At 47.0% G+C, this 18,016-nt stretch overlaps 1 protein-coding gene across 1 annotated transcript in view; it reads left to right on the top strand.

The window, feature by feature from the left end:
* INF2 (inverted formin 2) overlaps window positions 1-5,836 on the top strand; it is a 36,404-nt gene extending 30,568 nt beyond the window's left edge. The window contains exons 18-20 of the mRNA XM_061565690.1: window positions 1,345-1,509; window positions 3,041-3,140; window positions 4,722-5,836. Coding sequence (XP_061421674.1) covers window positions 1,345-1,509; window positions 3,041-3,140; window positions 4,722-4,810 — 354 coding nt within the window. The 3' untranslated portion in view covers window positions 4,811-5,836. The remainder of the gene's footprint in view (window positions 1-1,344; window positions 1,510-3,040; window positions 3,141-4,721) is intronic.
* The last annotated feature ends 12,180 nt before the right edge of the window (window positions 5,837-18,016 follow it).

Raw genomic sequence — 18,016 nt, 5'->3', positions numbered from 1 at the left:
TGCAAACCCTGCAGCCTCGATCGATTCTGCATTATTTGCAAAGACAAGGTTTAAAAAAAAACAAATGTGGTCTTGAATCATGGTAATCCATTAGCTGGTGACATGCGTTACATACAAACGCTTGACATTCGCAGAGCATCTAAGTGCAGTTTCGTCCTCAGGTGCTGTACAAAATAGGGCAATGTGCAATTTAAGGAGACCGGGGGGGTGGGGGGTGAGGAGGATTTATTTTTTTCCCAGAGGGAGAAGTGAGGGTGCCCGTGGTAGGAGGTTGCAGGGTGAAGCGAGGGAGACAATGATATGTCAAGCTGTGATTTGGAAATATTTAATTATTTCATTGACAAGAAACAATCGTAGGCAGATGAGGAAAAGGCCTGAGAGCTTGAACTTGAATGAAGGAAGTCATTAAAATACGAATGGTCAGAGCAAGGATTTCTACAACCACAGAAGAACCAAAAGATATCAACACCAAAAAAAAGTAATTGCAATAAAATATGAAAAAACATTTCTGAAACTGTGTATATATATATTTACAATACCAACTGTAAGATGGAAATAATAAGAACACTTAAAAAAGAGTATAGCTTGGTGAATTAAATAAACAAATAAAGTATGATAATCATGGATGACAGGTGTTTACCATCTGTCATCCATGATTATTAAAACTAATATTAATTATTTTCATCATCAGCTTCATTATCCACATCTCTACTTCAAGGGAGACCAGGCCTCCCTGAAAGAATAAACTTCTGGTCTCAGAAGGCTGTCATATGATCTAAAACAAATTATATGTATGTACATCAACATCATCACCTGTGCCAACCTCATCACATTCACCTTTTTTTAAAAATCATACACCTGCACGAGGGTGTAAAGGTGCCACAGTGAGCACAGAGATGCCTCGCAGCAAGAAGAGCCCGAGTTTTATTCCTGATTTGTGTGCGACATGTGCGTATTCTTCCCCTGCCGTGCATGGATATCCTCCGGTTGCTCTGCTTTCCTCCCACAGCGATCAACACAAACCCGTGTGTAACTGGCATTGGCCAAAGATCACAGTACCAACACATCACCTGCAAATGACTCACTCGAGATAACACGTGGCCGCATCGGCCCTTGCTGCGACAACTCGCATTACCCTCCTAACAAGAGAGTCTTGAAAATCGGCGAGCCTTTTACCGGGGAAACGTCATCATGATAACAACAAACTTGAACGCTGTTACGATCGTGCATCGTGAGCCTTGCGCGTCTTCCGTTGTTGCGTGTCACCTCTGACGGCTTTTGCACTCGCACCCCCCCCTCCCCCGCATGTCTCCCCCCCCCCCCCACGCCCGCGGGGACCTGCAGGGCTTCCGGGAGCGCTCGGCGGAGCTGCAGGCCCTGCTGGCGCTCGTGGAGGCGCGCGCGAGCGTGCTGGCGGCGTACGTGGGCGAGGACGCGCGGCGCTTCCAGCTGCCCGAGTGCCTGCGCTCCGTGAGCACCTTCCGCGACGAGTTCCTCTCCGCACAGAAGGTTGGCGGCGTCACGGCACCGGCAGCAAGCGGCTCCTGCTGCTGCTGTGCGTCATCTTCGTCATCGTCATCATCAGCCGTGATCAATCCGCTGCTGGATGAATTGCCCGCCCCCCTCCCCCCTGACCCCAAGCTGCCGCCACCAGCTTTCACGATCATGACATTAACCGATCCATCCGGCACCTGCACGTGAACTGATCTCGTCACTCCATCTCATTGGCGGACGCCCTCTTGGATGCGTTCCATTCCCTGGCTGCCACTCAAATTGCATTCTCGATCCACGGACATCATCCCTCCATTCTAGATTTGAAGCTTTCGTGACTGCAAGGATTCATACTCTTAGTTCTTTCGGTAAAGTCACGTAGGTAAAAAAATTTAATTAAAATTAATAAAATAAAATAATAAAAATCACGACGTTTCGGAGGCAACACAAGTCTCCGTCATCAGGTGTATCAGCAAATCTGGCTGTGACGGTCCCACCTGATGACGGAGACTTGTGTTGCCTCCGAAACGTCGTGGTTTTTATTATTTTATTTTATTACGTGACTTTACCGAAAAAACTAAGAGTATCATCCCTCCAGTGATGTTCCCAAGCCCATTTGCGTCTCTTGCTCAGTGTAATTCCAAGCATGCACCTCTTAAAACTGAGTTTCAGCTTTTAGCAAACGCTATTCGTTGGTGTCCATGTTTTCTGATTCATGTCCTTGAAGAAAATCTGTACTTAATTGCGTGTAAAGCATCTAAAAAGGCAGCCACATCTCAACGCGCTGCATTACTCTGACTCAGAGGTCGCAAACGGGTTTTTATTCCTTACCCGTACCCAGCCACACCAGGGTCGCAAACGGGTACCCGTACCCGTACCCGGCCGGGTACGGGTAGGGTACGGGTATCGGGTACCTGATTGCGACCTCTGGGATGAAGCCATGTTGCAGGCGCGGGTGGGTTGATTCTAGGAACTTGAATTGTGAGAAGAGACAAGACGTTGGGAAATGAGTGACAAACGGTGACTCACCAGTGACTTACGGCCTACCCGTACCCGGCCGCACCAGGGTCGCAAACGGGTACCCGTACCCGGTTGGGTACGGATAGCCGGGTATCGGGTACCCGGTTGCGACCTCTGCTCTGGCTGTGGCTTGTGTGTGAACGTGGGTGTGAACATTCGTCACTACAGCGACGGAGGCGGTCGGGCGTGATGCTGGCCACCCCCCACCCCCCTTCACCGGTGGTCACTAACAGCACTTGCCACAAAAGTCTGTTTCGGCTATAAGAGGGATCTTTTCATTTTTGTGTTTCACAAGTCATTTCATTGAATTGCGGGTCCCATGACCTGAGTGCAAATCCAGGACGAGGTGTACAGTTTAATCTGGTCTTCTTCTCGGTCAACTCAGCCTAAAATTTGTCTTGGTGCGATGTGTCATTTTCAGCACGGGAGAGAGACGGAGGTGGGCTGGGTGAATATTCGCCCCCTAACGTCACTTTGTCCTGACGTCTCTTGGTGGTCTAACGGGGTTCATCTATTTCTCTGTTTTCAGGAAAACAAAGCGCGGGCGGAACAGGAGGCTCGCGCTGAGAAACGGCGCAACATGCCGAGCGGCAAGATCGCGAAGCCGTTGCCGAAAGATGGGAAAGCAGGTAGAGAAAGTGGGACGGAGCGCCAATCTGTTTCCCCCAAACCACTCATTAGGCACGTCGTACCAGGGTGCTGACAATAAGAATTATTATGACAAAAGACAATGCCATTCTTTGTGTCCAATAAAGCCTCACCGGATTTCAAGATTTTTTCATAGGAGGCTTCTGCATTGGGATGTTCGGCCAATTACAATAATGAACGTTTTTGGAGACCGTTTAGGATGTTTCAGGTTTATCACGATTCGCATTGAAATATTTTCTTTCACGTGGCATTTGAAAACATTCTGGCCGTGTGAGTCCCGGTAATCCATTCGACGGCATCGGGAGTCGCTTGATGTTTGGCGTCGGTGCTCCTTCCTGAGCGTGATATGATGCATGGACGACGCTCGGTGATGAACGGATCGCACTTCACAATGGTCACAAATAGAGAGGGGGGGCGACTCTTTCAATGTTCCATTTGTGAAGGAAGTGTTCGCACATGCCGGGCATTGAGAAATAAGAATAGGTTTTTGTTCAACACGTAGGCTTTCGCGACCGACATCATCCACAATGCATTTCTTGGGGGGGGGAGACGGCCTCACCAGTGTCAGACGAGAGAACACCAAAGGGCGGACAGTACAAAGACAATGCACTATCAGAACATTTATAGCTCGGGGTGAGCAGCTATATCATGGGGTCTTTTTGGCAGTATCAAAGTAAATTAGCTTCAAGGACAATGCATATTATCAAAGCATGTTTGTTTCCATGTTCACCACAAGTACGTGTTGTTAATGTAGACTTGATTCCTTGCAAAAGGTGTCTATTTGGTATTTGAACATCATAAAAAACTGTTTTATTTCCAGAAAGGGTGAAACCAATGATTATTTTTCATACTTTGGTCCTGGCAATACGGGTCCCGTGATATGCCGTGCGTTGTTCATACACGATGAAGTGGAGCCTTCTATGTAGGCCGAAGCCAGGAAGTAATTCCTGTGTCGGGTCTGATTAGTTTCTTGTAAGCATTCAAATGTATCAACTGTGATGTCTTCTTATTGGGACACAGCACAAACCCCAGTAGTTTGGTTCTGATTTTCACATGACTCCAAATTGACCTGTGGTGGGATTTGTACTTGTTTTTTTCATTTGTACCAAGTCGGGCTTTGATTTGTACCGTGTCAGTGGCTGGAAAAATAATTGTCGAATCTACATGCGAAAAGCACATTGCGGATTAATTGACCACAACCAAACGCTGCAATGAAAACACAATTGGTGGATTTTAAATATTTAGTTTACTATTTGTACATGGAACCGTTGGTTATCCCCCTGATGTGTTTTTTTTGGAGCTGGATTTCTGAAGAAGCTCCCAGTTCGTGGAGCAAAACATCAGACATCACGCCAAACAGCGGTACTTCCCGAAAACACATCGGAGAGTTATGCAGTTACAATGGTGAAATCCTACACAGTTGTGTGTGTTTTAATGATCATTAAGGTATTGTTAGAGCTTCGCGACCCAACAGTTGGTTTCACTTAATTCTATAATGAAAGTTGTCTATTCGGCTGCTGATCGTGTGAAATGGCACATGTCGCGTGTGTGTGTGGTTGCAGAGGAGAAGGAGTCCCTGTGCATCGTGGACCTGCTGCTTTCAGACATTCGGAAAGGTTTCCAGCTGAACAAGAGTGGCCGCAAACCGTAGAGGCCACAGCCCGTGGCCCCAAAGGGTGTCCCCTCCAATCACCGTCCTTTTTGGCCGAAGAATCTTAACGCTTGCATTTCCAGCGCCCGATTTCTTACTGAGCTTTTGCTTGCCTTTGGTAAGGATCTTCTTGACTTGGTAAGGCTGGGCACTCTGTCTGGACTTTACAAAGCCTGCTTAGCTTCATAAGAACAAGCTAACAAGCTAAGCCTCTCTGCACTCACTTGATTGGGAGATGCATGAACTGCACCGGTTTTGGCAAGACTTTTGTAGGAGCCTTTTCCGATTCTACTGCCAATGATTCTCCGTTGCGCTTTACCCGCGTTTAATTTCAATGCCTCCTTCCCGTTGCGAAGGAGGCCAGCGATGCAAATTACTGATCGCGTGATTGCTTGATTGCCCATTTCACGCAGCTGCGTGGTGACCCAAGACAGGCGCTGAAGCCGGCAACCGTAGATCACGAACCTGAGTGGAAGATTTCGAGGCAATGTTGAGTCCTGTGCAATCGCACTTTGGAGGTCAGGTGCTGACGATGCGACCACTGCCGGATCTAGCAGCAAGGAAGCGATGGGGCGGTGAGGTGTGTCAAGGTCTCAAAAGCATTGGCCACGGTGGCCTCCCGACCTTGACACGATGGAGCTTCGATGAGATTTGGTGTGATGTGAGCGCGAGGTGACGTACACCTGGAGAGTTTGGCGCCCATGGGTAATGATGCCATGCACGAAATGTAGGGCCTTGACTGATCAGTGTGGTTGAGTCACGCCCACCAAGGCCACCACAACTGTGATGTCAGGTGTGTGTGCTTGCTGTTACTTTTTGATGAGCGGGTTTTCCATTATTTATGCATTCGCAATACCATGTTTTGTTAGAATTTACTCAATTGCATCGCTAGTGTCTTGACATAATTGCACAACTGTACTCAAATGTTTGATTGTGAAATAATATGCATGTGTTTTTTGCCAAGCAATCGTGCATTTAAAACACTTTACACAGTTTTGTATTCATTATACCTGCAGTAATCTCTCATTATGCGTGTAGTAATCTCTCATTATGCCTGCAGTTAATGTGTCCGTTCCTCCTTATTTTATAAGCTGTGCCAAGCAGCACTTGCATTGACATGCATTTCCTTCCCTTTGGTTCTGCAGTGATACTGTTTGCAGTAATATAAAGTTGTGAAAATACAAATAAAAGCTTTCTGTTCTCCTGTGTTTTGAATGTATTTTCCCCCAAGTTTTAGAAAATATAACCAGTAATATTTTAATTAGAATAACAGTATTTAATAGAATATTAAACATATATGGAATCTCATAATTGTATTATATTGCAAAAGAACAGATTTCGTCACCGATTGATCACTCGATTGTTTTCATAGAAATTATGCATTTAACTAGTTCAGCAAGCAGTATTTGTATCATTAACTGGATATGATTTGCTATAATATTTCAGTTTTGCACGCCTCTGTGTCTGCGTATGTGACTCGCATTACTGAATTTAGTTAAAAGTCAATGTCCTGATTTTATCTGATTCAGGTTGACGTTTCTCTGCTTTTGCCTTGACATATCCACAACTAGCCCTTTGAGGATAGCAAGGCCCTCGCAGAACATCAGGGTTGCCAGTCTGTGATTCTCACCCTCTGCGGAGTTTGCTTGATGACTTGAATTTCCACTTGCTTTGATAGTACTGCATGGGTTGTCGCGGGATGTGCTTCAGGGCTCCCCTGACGTGTCTGCGGGGTCTGCCGAGTGCTGTTCGGCGTTGATGTCTGACATTTCGCTCCCACGCGCTCAAATTCAGCTCCATGAAGAATCTTTCAAGCGAGTCGAGTCAAAAGTCGGAAATCGCGCCGACACAACACGCGGGGTACAACCCGAAAACACATAGGAAGGTTATTTTCTTTAGTTTTTTTTGCGCGCGTGCGTGTGTGTGTGTGTGCTCGTTCAGCAACCCGACTCCTCCCTACGGGCTATGTTTAACTGAGAGCCCCCCATGGATTTTCCACAGCGGGGCAGAGTGGCTCTGGGCAAGGTCGGCCCGGGACGCCACCGCAAGGTCCTATCGGGGAACGTGCGACCACCGCTGCACCCGTGCGCACGCACGCACGCGTCCATCCGTCCGTGCGTCCGTGCGTGCTGGCCACTCTAAATAAGTACATCCAACCTTTGCTTTCGCCCACTCGTACCACGTGCGTCGGGCGAGCGAGTTGAGAGACCCACTGCTGCTCGGATTTTCCCTGGCCATGGCAACCCTAATTCCAGTGAGTAACCACGCCGTCGGGTGCTTTGCGATGGCGACAAGTGAATGATCGTTCTGTCGAGTGACGTGCAATTTGTTTCGCATTATCACTTGTTGCATTGGAACGCTGTGGCAGGTGATTGAAAGTTCAATGTTTGTTTTGTGTTTGTGCGAGTGGGTCTCCCTGGGTCGTGGGAGGGTATGGTGGATGCAGAACAAAGGACTCTGGATTGTGCGTGGATTGTTTACCAAGAATATGAATGTTTGATAGTTTGTGACTTTGCGTTGGTGCATTCTATTCAGGAAATGCATGCAAACACACGATCACGCCCACCGGTGTTAACACGGCGCTTGTTGAAGAAGCCTGTTCGCGATTATGAACTTGAGTAAGTTACTGCAGAGACTTTAATCTCGCTCGCGTGCACGAGTCAAATTGATTGTTGCAATGCAGGACCGTGAAAGATAGCGGCGACTAAGGGGGAGTCCTTCATCCACCAATGTTGCGAGATCATGTTAATGATAAATATATATCGGTTCATAATAATAATAATGCCACATCTGAAGCATTAGAACACACTCGTCTGAGAGTGCAGAGTTGTACATGAAGTGCGGGAGGGACGATCAGAATCTTTCTTGAGACTGGAGGAATCCGATGAGCTATGAAGCTCTATTTAAACAGCTGTCCAGCATCAGGGCAGGGGAGAATTGAAGTGACTTAGAGCGCCCGGAGGCACGGGCTTGAAGAGGAGTGGTGACGAGATGTTAACTATCTAGACTGGTATACAGGAGGTCGTGGGTTCGATCCCGACCACCGACACCTGCTGCTGTGTATTTGGAGTTTGCTTGTTCTCCCTCGCGTGGATTTTTTTCCGGGTCCTCCGGTTTTTCCCTCCGCGTTTGGAATCAACATCACGCCTTTCGAGAATTTGGCTGCTATGCATTTCCACGTGATAAGCCACTTCGTTGAGCTGTCATTTGTGTCCAGGTCGCTTCTGAAAAAGAGCTATATAGCTCAGTGGGCCTTAACTGGTAAAATAAATGTTTTAGTTTCAGGAAGGTTTTGAAGATAGACTTGACAGCAAAATGAGACGGGAGGCCACACGAAGTTGCATGGGGAGGGAGATTCACACCGGGGTTTGTGGCGGGCGCGTATTGCTAAAACCGTTTGCAATAAATTACATATACATGTAAAATACATAGCAACGAATGTGTACATCTATTACATTTTTAAAGATTTGAAATCGACAGACAGGGCAGGGGTGTGAAAGTGTCACGTGATGTCCCGTTGCGTGTGGATGTGCAAGTGTCACTGTGTGTCACTGTGTTGTGAACGCGGCACCACGACGCGTTTTCGCCGTGGGGATGAACGTGTCCACGTGGGTGTGAGTGCCACTGCGTGTCGTGTGTGGGGAGCGGTGGCGCAGCGGTTAGCGCGCTGCGCTACGATCCCCGCTCACGGCCAACGCCGGTCCTGGGCTTCCCCTAGGTCGACTCAGCCTCAAATGACGAAATGGTTGCGGCGTGTAGACATCGCCACGAGGGGAACGAAGACGGCCTGGCGTGGTGCTGGCCACCCACCCCCTCGTGTGTCCGTCCCACCCTTTTAACAGGTGCTCGCTAACAGCACTTGCCCCGACAATCTGCTCAGAGGCGATAAGAGGCTATTGGGGATCTCTTTGTCCTTGCGACGTACGCATCGCCTGTCGCTTCACAGGCTCTGAGCTGCCAGGCACGGCGGCCACGGGGCTGCGAGGTGGTGAAGCCGTCCTCCAGCTGCCTGCAGCCGGCTCACCTCCCCTGCGCCGCGCGGCCACGCGGCCTCTCCCCGCGCTCCCCGCGCTCCCGGACCCCCTCGGAGGCCGGACCCGGGGACCCCCAGGGACCGTCGCCCCCCGATTCCCCCTCCTCGCCCCAGCGCTGCGTGGCCTCCGACGGGCCCCCCACGCTCGCGAGGTGAACAGCAAACCCGGCCCCCACCCCCCTTCCCATGCCCATCCGCTGCAACAAAGTTACCACCAATTATTGGTTATTTCGGTAAAGTCGCGTAGATAGAAAATAAAATTAAATAGAATTATAAATAAATTGAAAATGAAAGCAAACAACCCACGACCTTTCGATGTTGCGATCGAGACGTCGTGGGTTTTTTGCTTTTATTTTAAATTTATTTGTAATTTTATTTTCTATCTACGCGACTTTACCGAAAGAACCAAGAATATGAATTCCTGCAGTCACGAAAGTCTTAAGTCAAAGTTACCACCTCCGATTGGCACGGTTGGCCACGTACGGTGCGAAAGAAGTTCCACATATCAGATCATTCGTATTCAGAATCGTCGTTCACAACCAAAGACAAATATTCCCCGTGTAGCCTTAACAGACTGTCGGGGCAAGTGCTGTCAGCGAGCTCCTGTGAAGGCCGGCACGGTACTGGAGGAATCTGTCAAAGCTCTTTTTCACAGATGTCCAGCATGACCAACATTAGTTTTTTTTTCGACCACTCGTCGTCAATGGTGACAACGAGTGGTAGAAAATCATCAAATATGACAACGACTGAGACGACTCGTCAAACACCACAGCAAGACTCTTGACAAGACTAGAAATCATTCACTGACGTTCATTGAGACTGCAGCGCAGTGTGGAAGACCACACCTAGTCATTGGCAATGTGTGTTGTGTACAAAATGGGGTGCTTAAACATGTTTTTAACCTTTCTGAGAATTTGCAACAATACCACGAGAAATGTGCCTCCGGTCTCTGGAGACCACCTGGAGAAGATTCCAGGCAATGTGTTGACAATGATGGCGAACAAGTGGAGACTTTTTGACTTTTTGAAGCTATTAACATTACATTTGTTATCATGTTACAGTGTATTATCCGTTCTTTTTCCATTAAAATACGATAATCCCAAATAAGTGTGAACATTTTTAAGCACCCTAGATATAAATATGTCGAGCTCATGGTTGGTAGACCTCACCATATTTGGGAGGGATGGGGCGCTAATTTGGCGTGATGTTAACTACCTCGCCTGGTATACAGGACGGTGTGGGTTCGATCCTGACCCTGACGACGTCTATATTTTTGAAGTTTGCATGTCTCTCTCTCTCCGTGGCCGTGTGTATATTTCTCCAGGTCCTCCGGTTTTCCTTCCATATTGAAAATCAACATGGGGTTAGAGTATTTGTCTGCTATAAACTTAAGCTAACGTCGTTGTGCTATCATTTGTGGCCTGGTCGCTTCTTAAAAATAGCTGTATAGCTCATTGGGCCTTACCTGGTAAAATAAAAACAAGCTTTTGTTTTGAGCCACTCATATCAACATTTATTGACCCGAAGAGGCCTGAACGTGTGACCGCTTTAGTCGACGAGACGAAGAGAATTAATGAATTCAAACGAACAAATTGAGACCCGACTCAAATTCCACAAAATTGTCATTGATGGCAAAAATTATTTGAAAACATAAAAAAAAAACACAACGAACACTCCTCTGCGTTGCAGGACGTGGTTCCTGCGCTACATCGGCGGGTTCCCATCGTGCGGCCTCGGCCACGCTTCCTGCAAGAAAGCGACCGGGGGAGACGGGGCCCACGGGATCGAGCGCTCGCCCGTCAAGAAGCTGAAGACGCGAAAGAAAACGGAAGCGCTCGCTGTCTGAATGCTCCCCTCCTCGCCCATTCACTCGGAGCCGTGCCCAGCACGACCCACGGGGGATCATGGCGACATCCCGACTGCCCCCCCGCACCCCCCCCTGCGCCCCCCCTCTGCCCCCCCTCCGCCCATCCCCCCTCGCAGCCCCCCCTCCATCCCTCCCCCGACAACCCTCACCCCCCTCCCACCCTCCCCTCCCACCCCACCCTCCTCCCCCCCACGGCCACACTCCTCCATCCGTTGTATTTCTCCACCAAGGCCAATTTTATTTATTTGTTATATATCACGACTGCTGAACCACAGGCTCCCCCAATGCCCAAAACGTCGAGCGGCGAGTAACAAACAGCACTCTCGAAGGTGCACTGGATGGAAGTTAACGCGTTTTGTTGAATCGAACCAGGTTATAAGAACCGTGGGGCCAAAGAAGAGTCGTAGGGAGGGAAGATCCAAAGTTGGGCAGTGTGAGAAAGAGAAGTGGCTTCAGTCATGACAGTTGAATGTAAAATGTGCGAGACGAAGCGGCGAATCTGGTCGAGTTGAGTCGTGAACACGGGTGGAGGAAGCAATGAGTCAGGTTCATGGGAACAGTAGCCATGGCAGTAGTGGTATTGTGCCTGCTCAGTTGAAGACGAGGCCTTATCTTCACGCCAATTGGAAGATGTCTCGATTGCAGAGCTGTGAATTATCTCGTGGGAAAGAAACCAAACATTAGCTCCATTTCGAGAGTTCAATGTTCCGGGCCCCAAAGGGTCCTTTCTGCAGTCGAACTTTCTGTGGATTTGTTTTCATGTGCACACTTTTTTTCCATCCACAAACCTTTGCCTGCATAGCTGAAACCTCAGATACAAACAATAGGTGGTTTATCCGCTGTCAAAAAATACTGTTGAATTTTACACTCAATGAATAATCGAGGACAACTTCCCACAATCCGATCATTTATTTTATCTTCATTTCAAAGATGGTAAAATCTTACCGTACTAATTTTCCTTGCTTTGAGAAAAGCCAACAATTGTATCCTTACATCAGGGCAGTTCCACAAATTAGGAAAAATCACCATCAACTTTGCAATAGAGTACACATGGGGTATTGTTTTGAAGGTAATTATAGCTTTTGAAGATGTGGCTTGTTAATATGACAAGTCAGTGTGGCTTGATACTTGCACTCGACTGAATGCACCATCACCATCCCAGCATGGATGGAAAGTCTGAGTACATCCAACACCGTGGTATTTTAAGAACAATTCTCTCCTTACGAATGGTGGGGTATTTTATCGGTTCATGGATTCCACTACTACCTAGTTGACGTACTATGCCCGTGCAAAAAAATCCACTTCGTGATTACACATGATTACCCATGAATTTGACGCGTCCGAAATGTGCGTCCGAAATTATGGCCACTGCTCCATTAGTACAGAACGCAGAGCTCGCCCCCTCCATGCAGGATTTTGTTATCGACTCAGGACACGCGGGGTCCTAATGCATGCCGTGGAGGTCGGGTATTTGGTGGTAGGTTTGAAGGTGATGCTGCCTCTGTAGAAGAATGTGTTGAGTGCGACCATGAACTGGGAATTTGACGAGATAACTCTTTCAGACCCATCCCAGCCTGATACTCAATGTGCAAGATCATTTGGGCACAGGGATGCGTGAGAATGCCACGTGACCAGCCTTCTCCATCTCACTCGGTTCATCAACGGGTAATCAGACTTTGGCCGCTTTATAGTCAAAGGAAAAACTCAGAGGAAATTTTGCTCTGTTAGCATGCAACAGTGCCTGATTTGGGTAGGAACAAAAACACCTATTGAATCTGGTTCTGCTGATTCACGAAATGCCTCTTTGACATTGTGTCTGCCGCGTACATTGATTGGTCTAAACACAAAGCCAGGCCAGTAGTGGGTTGCAGATATAGGTGGAACGTTTCACACATACATCGATTAAGATTAATGGCCAAGTTCACGATACATGCATCGAATTGTTAGTGTAGGATTCAATTAATAATCAACGTTTTTGGGTTTAGATCGCGTTATTTATACATGTGTCGTAACCCTCCACCACCCGACACGGCCAATCAGTAAAAAAGTGTCACGTTGACAAAAGACAAATAGTTCACTGCTTTAGCCCACCGGTGTGTTGAAGCGTGAAACCACAACATTTACGCTTCAACACACCGGTGGGCTAAAGCAGTGAACTATTTGTCTTTTGTCAACGTGACACTTTTTTACTGATTGGCCGTGTCGGGTGGTGGAGGGTTACGACACATTTATAAATAACGCGATCTAAACCCAAAAACGTTGATTATGAATAATATTGGTCGCGAAAGCCTACGTGTCAAACTGTGATGAAATTATTTTATTTTCAAACGTGAAGGATTCGCATGACTCCTGCAGCTACTCGTGGTCGCTACATGCACCATAATGTAAACACATTTTTTTATTCTTAGGTTTTTTCGGTAAAGTCACGTAGGTAAAAAATAAAAATTAATTAAAGTAAAAGAAAAAATTAAAATGAAAATCACGACGTTTCGGAGACAACACAAGCTTCCGTCTTCAGGTGGAACCGTCACAGCACGATAGCTGTATCAAGTGAGAGAAATTCCAAGAAAACAGTCCTTGTATATATACAGGGCCTACATTGGCTCCTCCCACCCTCAACCAGTATATATACAAGGACTGTTTTCTTGGAATTTTTCTCACTTGATACAGCAATCGTGCTGTGACGGTTCCACCTGAAGACGGAAGCTTGTGTTGCCTCCAAAACGTCGTTTGTTTATTTATTTATTTTTTATTTTACTTTAATTAATTTAAATTTTTTACCTACGTGACTGTACCGAAAAGCCTAAGAATATGAATCCTTGCAGTCACGAAAGCTTCAAATCTAGAAACACATTTTTTTTATGAATTTGCGACCTTCAAACGTGCCGGTTCATTGAATCGCCGAGGAGGTGAATTGTTCCAGTAGACTTGCGTACGCAATGCTCTGTACAGCTTACAGAGCTTAAACACATGGAACCTTCGTGGTAGCCTTTGTGCAATAAGAATGGGACGAATATGACGTGTACTTACCCCTTTGATTAATATTTTTTTTGCGGGGGGGGGGGGGACCGTGTCGTGTATAATGCTGATGTTTAATTAAAAACTCTCCACCCGACAGAGCCAATCAAATCAAGTTGCCACGTGGGGAAACGTGCCAATTCATTTGGTTTATCAGCAGAATTGGGGAAATGTTGAAAAAACTACCAGCATTGTTGCAATATTATATCCGATGCGTCGCTGGAGATTACATCCTGCATCATCAGGTGTTCGAAAAATCTCAGCTGTCGCATGAAGGCCCTAGGTACATAATACCTCTAGCGGCAAGGTCTGGACTAGAAACCTGATCGCGTTCTCCTTGAGATCCCATACTCTAGCCCTTTGGGGGCATCTATGGCGCAGATTTCCATGACGCGCCTCCCCTTCATATGGATAGCAAACATCCGTTCATACGAAGAATATGTAACGTGATATCTGTCGCATGCGCGTGTTGACTGGCAGGTATGAGCAGATGCCCCTTATTTAAACAAACAAACACATTCTGAACATCATCGCCTTGAGCGGCACTTCCAGCTCCCATGCCCCAGGTTAAAAGGGGAACCAACATGTCCTGTCTCCCTGCTTCTGACAAAGCTAAATATAAGATGGTAACATGGTGATACGCGCCTGCTATGTCACATCTCGGACAGCCAAGTGGGCTTGAGCCTCGTACGAGTGGATGGTTGAATTGCACTTATGTGCTCCCCACCTTCACCAAACCGCGTCGACCAGTGACGTGAGGTCCTGTCTAGAAGCCCCGTGACGCGCATGGCAGAGAGGGCCGCCGTCATCCAGCAGTGGAGTGACAAATGGGCTGTGCACGTACATCTACTCGCTTATCTGCTCTCCGTATTGTCTGTAAAACCAGCGACTATTAGCAGATGCGACACATCAACACGGCAGCACTCCTCCTCGTCCCCCTTTAATAGTTCAACATGAGCCGTGAAAGATCACCGCTGGCTGCGAGAAACCTATGACCGAGGCAGACTGTGGACTCGTCGAATGGGTCCTGAGAGAGCTCCCAGAAGTCCGTGTTGAGGTTAATACATATGGCACGTTGGTTGGCATCGGCAGGGCCACCGCAGCTTCAACGGGAAACGCAAAAATGTGAGAATCATCAATTCCGATGTCACGATACCCCCGGGCGAGAAACGCTGCGACTCGTTTGCACTCAAATTTGAACGTTTCTCGGTTCAGACACAGGGAGCCACTCTCACGCGCTCAACTACTGCTTAGTAGCAAAGCCAAGAGGTTCCTCATTTAGCCTCGCAAACAGTTTTGGCAAGTGCAGTTAGAGAGCGCCTATTGAAGACCGGCAAGGCACGCGTGTGCAAGCCAGCTGACTTTGTCTTACGATGTTGCTGATGTGTACATACTGTGCCAGGTACTCGTTGAAGGCTGAGTCAACATAAGGGAAATGTCCAGGACAAGTTCAGATGCCACTTAGGCACTCTTAGCCATGGCCCAGGAATTTATTTCAGGTCACCAACATTATACAACAGCGATCTAATAATCACATCACCCATCAAAACACTTAATTATTTTTAAAAAATTGCAATGATGCGCATGCGTATGCTTCAAATATACAGGTTTTCTTTTGCTGGATATCAGGGTCACTACTGGACATCTGAAAAATAATGTTATAGCTCATCGGATCCCTCCAGTAGACATAAATATTCTAATTCTGACATTTTCCTTCCGTTGTATGTAATTGATTGCTCATCAGTACGTATAATTAATTAGTATTTTTTTTTCATTTTCCTGAATCAAATTTGCTTGGTTTGGCTTTTTTTGGATAATTAAAAATGAATACATGTATTTAGTCGGCACTCTACAATTGTCAGACAAGGCAACGTGATGCAATTATGCTTACTTCAAAAATATAACGAGGCTTTTGTTAACTTTTAAAGTATCACTGCATACATCCACAACGTGGCGTAGAGTGGTAGTGCGGTAGTTCGTGCACTTGTACTCGATGTACCCAGAAACCTAAGTTCAATGCCGAGCCACACCTCATACCAACATGCACGGACCAATGTGGTGAAGTATGGTCAAACAAAACTCACGGCTAACGTGAAATGGAGAGGCAAGGGGCTCTAAATTATGTATATTTTTTAAACATGACAATTGATACAAGTTTTTTTCTTACTTTCATTGCGTTGATGCAACTTCAGAAGAGGAGAGTGTTACACGTAGTAAAATCAATCTATTATTGTTGTTGTGTACACAGTACTTTATCAAATACATTGTGCAGCGCATCCCTCTTTTTTATCTCCCGTTTACGACCCTGAACGAGCGGTGGAAAATCCACATTCCTATGGCGGGGGAGAGTCCCTCTGTAGTACGATCACTGTTGACTGGACATCTGTGAAACTGCTGGACATCTGGGAAAAAAGAACTTCATAGCTCATCGGATTTCTCCAGGATAAATAAAGATGCTGATTCTGACCAAATACAAGTATTACTCATTTAATCAACCCCACGAGTCAATCTCTAACCGAGCTTTTGAAATCTCACAGAAGCCAATAAGATACTCAACAAAAATGTTGGCAACAGCCTCGTGCGCATCAGATACTGTCGAGGTCTAGCATGCGGAATTCAAACTCCAGTGCGAGTGTTTAAAAAAAATGTAACGAATCATTCAATTTGAATTAAACTCGGAGAAAACGAGACACGCGGCGATTGCGACAGAGGGCTTCTTCTTTATTTCTAGATTTGAAGCTTTCGTGACTGCAAGGATTCATATTCTTAGGTTTTTTCGGTAAAGTCATGTAGGTAAAACATTTAAATTAATAAAAGTAAAATAAAATAAAAATCACGACATTTCGGAGGCAACACAAGCTTCCGTCTTCAGGTGGAACCGTCACAGCACGATAGCTGTATCAAGTGAGGGAAATTCCAAGAAAACAGTCCTTGTATTGATACTGGTTGAGGGTGGGAGGAGCCAAGGTATTATTTTTGTGAGGTTCGGTGCGGCTGAAGCACGCCGTTAGGAATGAGCCTTTGTTGTGTAAACTAGGTGCGGATGATGTAAAGGTGCGTGTAAAAGGGACTGAGCCTTTTTGTTATGTAGAGGTGATGCGGCTGAAATCGCTGCCAGGAAATGAGTCTTTGTTGTGTAGAATGGTTGACTGAGCCTATTGTTATGTAGAGGTGATGCGGCTGAAATCGCTGCCAGGAAATGAGTCTTTGTTGTGTAGAATGGTTGACTGAGCCTATTGTTATGTAGAGGTGATGCGGCTGAAATCGCTGCCAGGAAATGAGTCTTTGTTGTGTAGAATGGTTGACTGAGCCTATTGTTATGTAGAGGTGATGCGGCTGAAATCGCTGCCAGGAAATTAGTCTTTGTTGTGTAGAATGGTTGACTGAGCCTATTGTTACGTACTGTTTCTCGGCGCGTTTTCGACTTCAACGCCGCCCGCCTCCAGAGGGGGGCCCTGTCTCAGAGCTCGTCGTGGATGCAAAGGCTAAGCTCAAAGGCGGAGTGATTAATGGGATTTCTAAGGGGCGTTGGCAGCAGCCGCGTGTGGTCTTCCCCGAGCTGATGACACCTGCCAAATGCGACTTTGACGTGCAGAACCGGCCTCGCCCTCTCCCCCTCCGTCTTGTCTCTCTCCTTTGCGCCTCTCTCATGTTTGTAAGTTATGCATGTCGCATTTCATCGGTGGGTGAACAGTGGCTGCTTCAGTAAATCGTTGTGATTCAATGAGTCACATCCCCCGGTGACTTGCGGTGCTCGACAAACGTTTGGCCTCCGTGACGGAAGGAAGTTTTGCCTTTTGATTACAACTGTGTCTTCTTGCCCCACTCTTAATATGAACGATGGTTGTTGAACGGCAACTGTTACACCGATAGCGATTTATCGAGTTGTTACCGGTTTCCGAAAACCCCGTCATCGGTCACCGTTTCGAGTGGAATGCTCGAAATGAACGGCACTGATCGGCACGTGCGGATGTACTCACCGCACGGTGGCGTAAGTCCATTTGCCCTCGTCTCTCATTTAAGAGCTAAAGGCGCAACTCTGCAATTGCCCTAGCCACTGCTGGCTGAATAGTCTCTGCTAAAAGGGGTCATTGGTCTCCTCTTCCATGCTGAACAGACGTCTTGAAAGAGGTGGATGCACCCACACTTTACCCCCAGCACTCACGACCCACCGATTCACTGTCGTGAACCCATGTATGCCATATATGTTGAACTTCTTTCACACCGTACGTGACCAACCGTGCTAATCGGAGCTGCTGGAGGGGGCGGGGGGATTTAGATAAAAAAC

The sequence above is a fragment of the Lethenteron reissneri genome, chromosome 35, assembly GCF_015708825.2.
Source record: "Lethenteron reissneri isolate LAM-NWPU_2019-01 chromosome 35, ASM1570882v1, whole genome shotgun sequence".
Classification (NCBI taxonomy): Eukaryota; Metazoa; Chordata; class Hyperoartia; order Petromyzontiformes; family Petromyzontidae; genus Lethenteron; species Lethenteron reissneri.
Note: the sequence above shows the minus strand (reverse complement) of the source record. Positions and strands in the feature narration are given on the sequence as shown.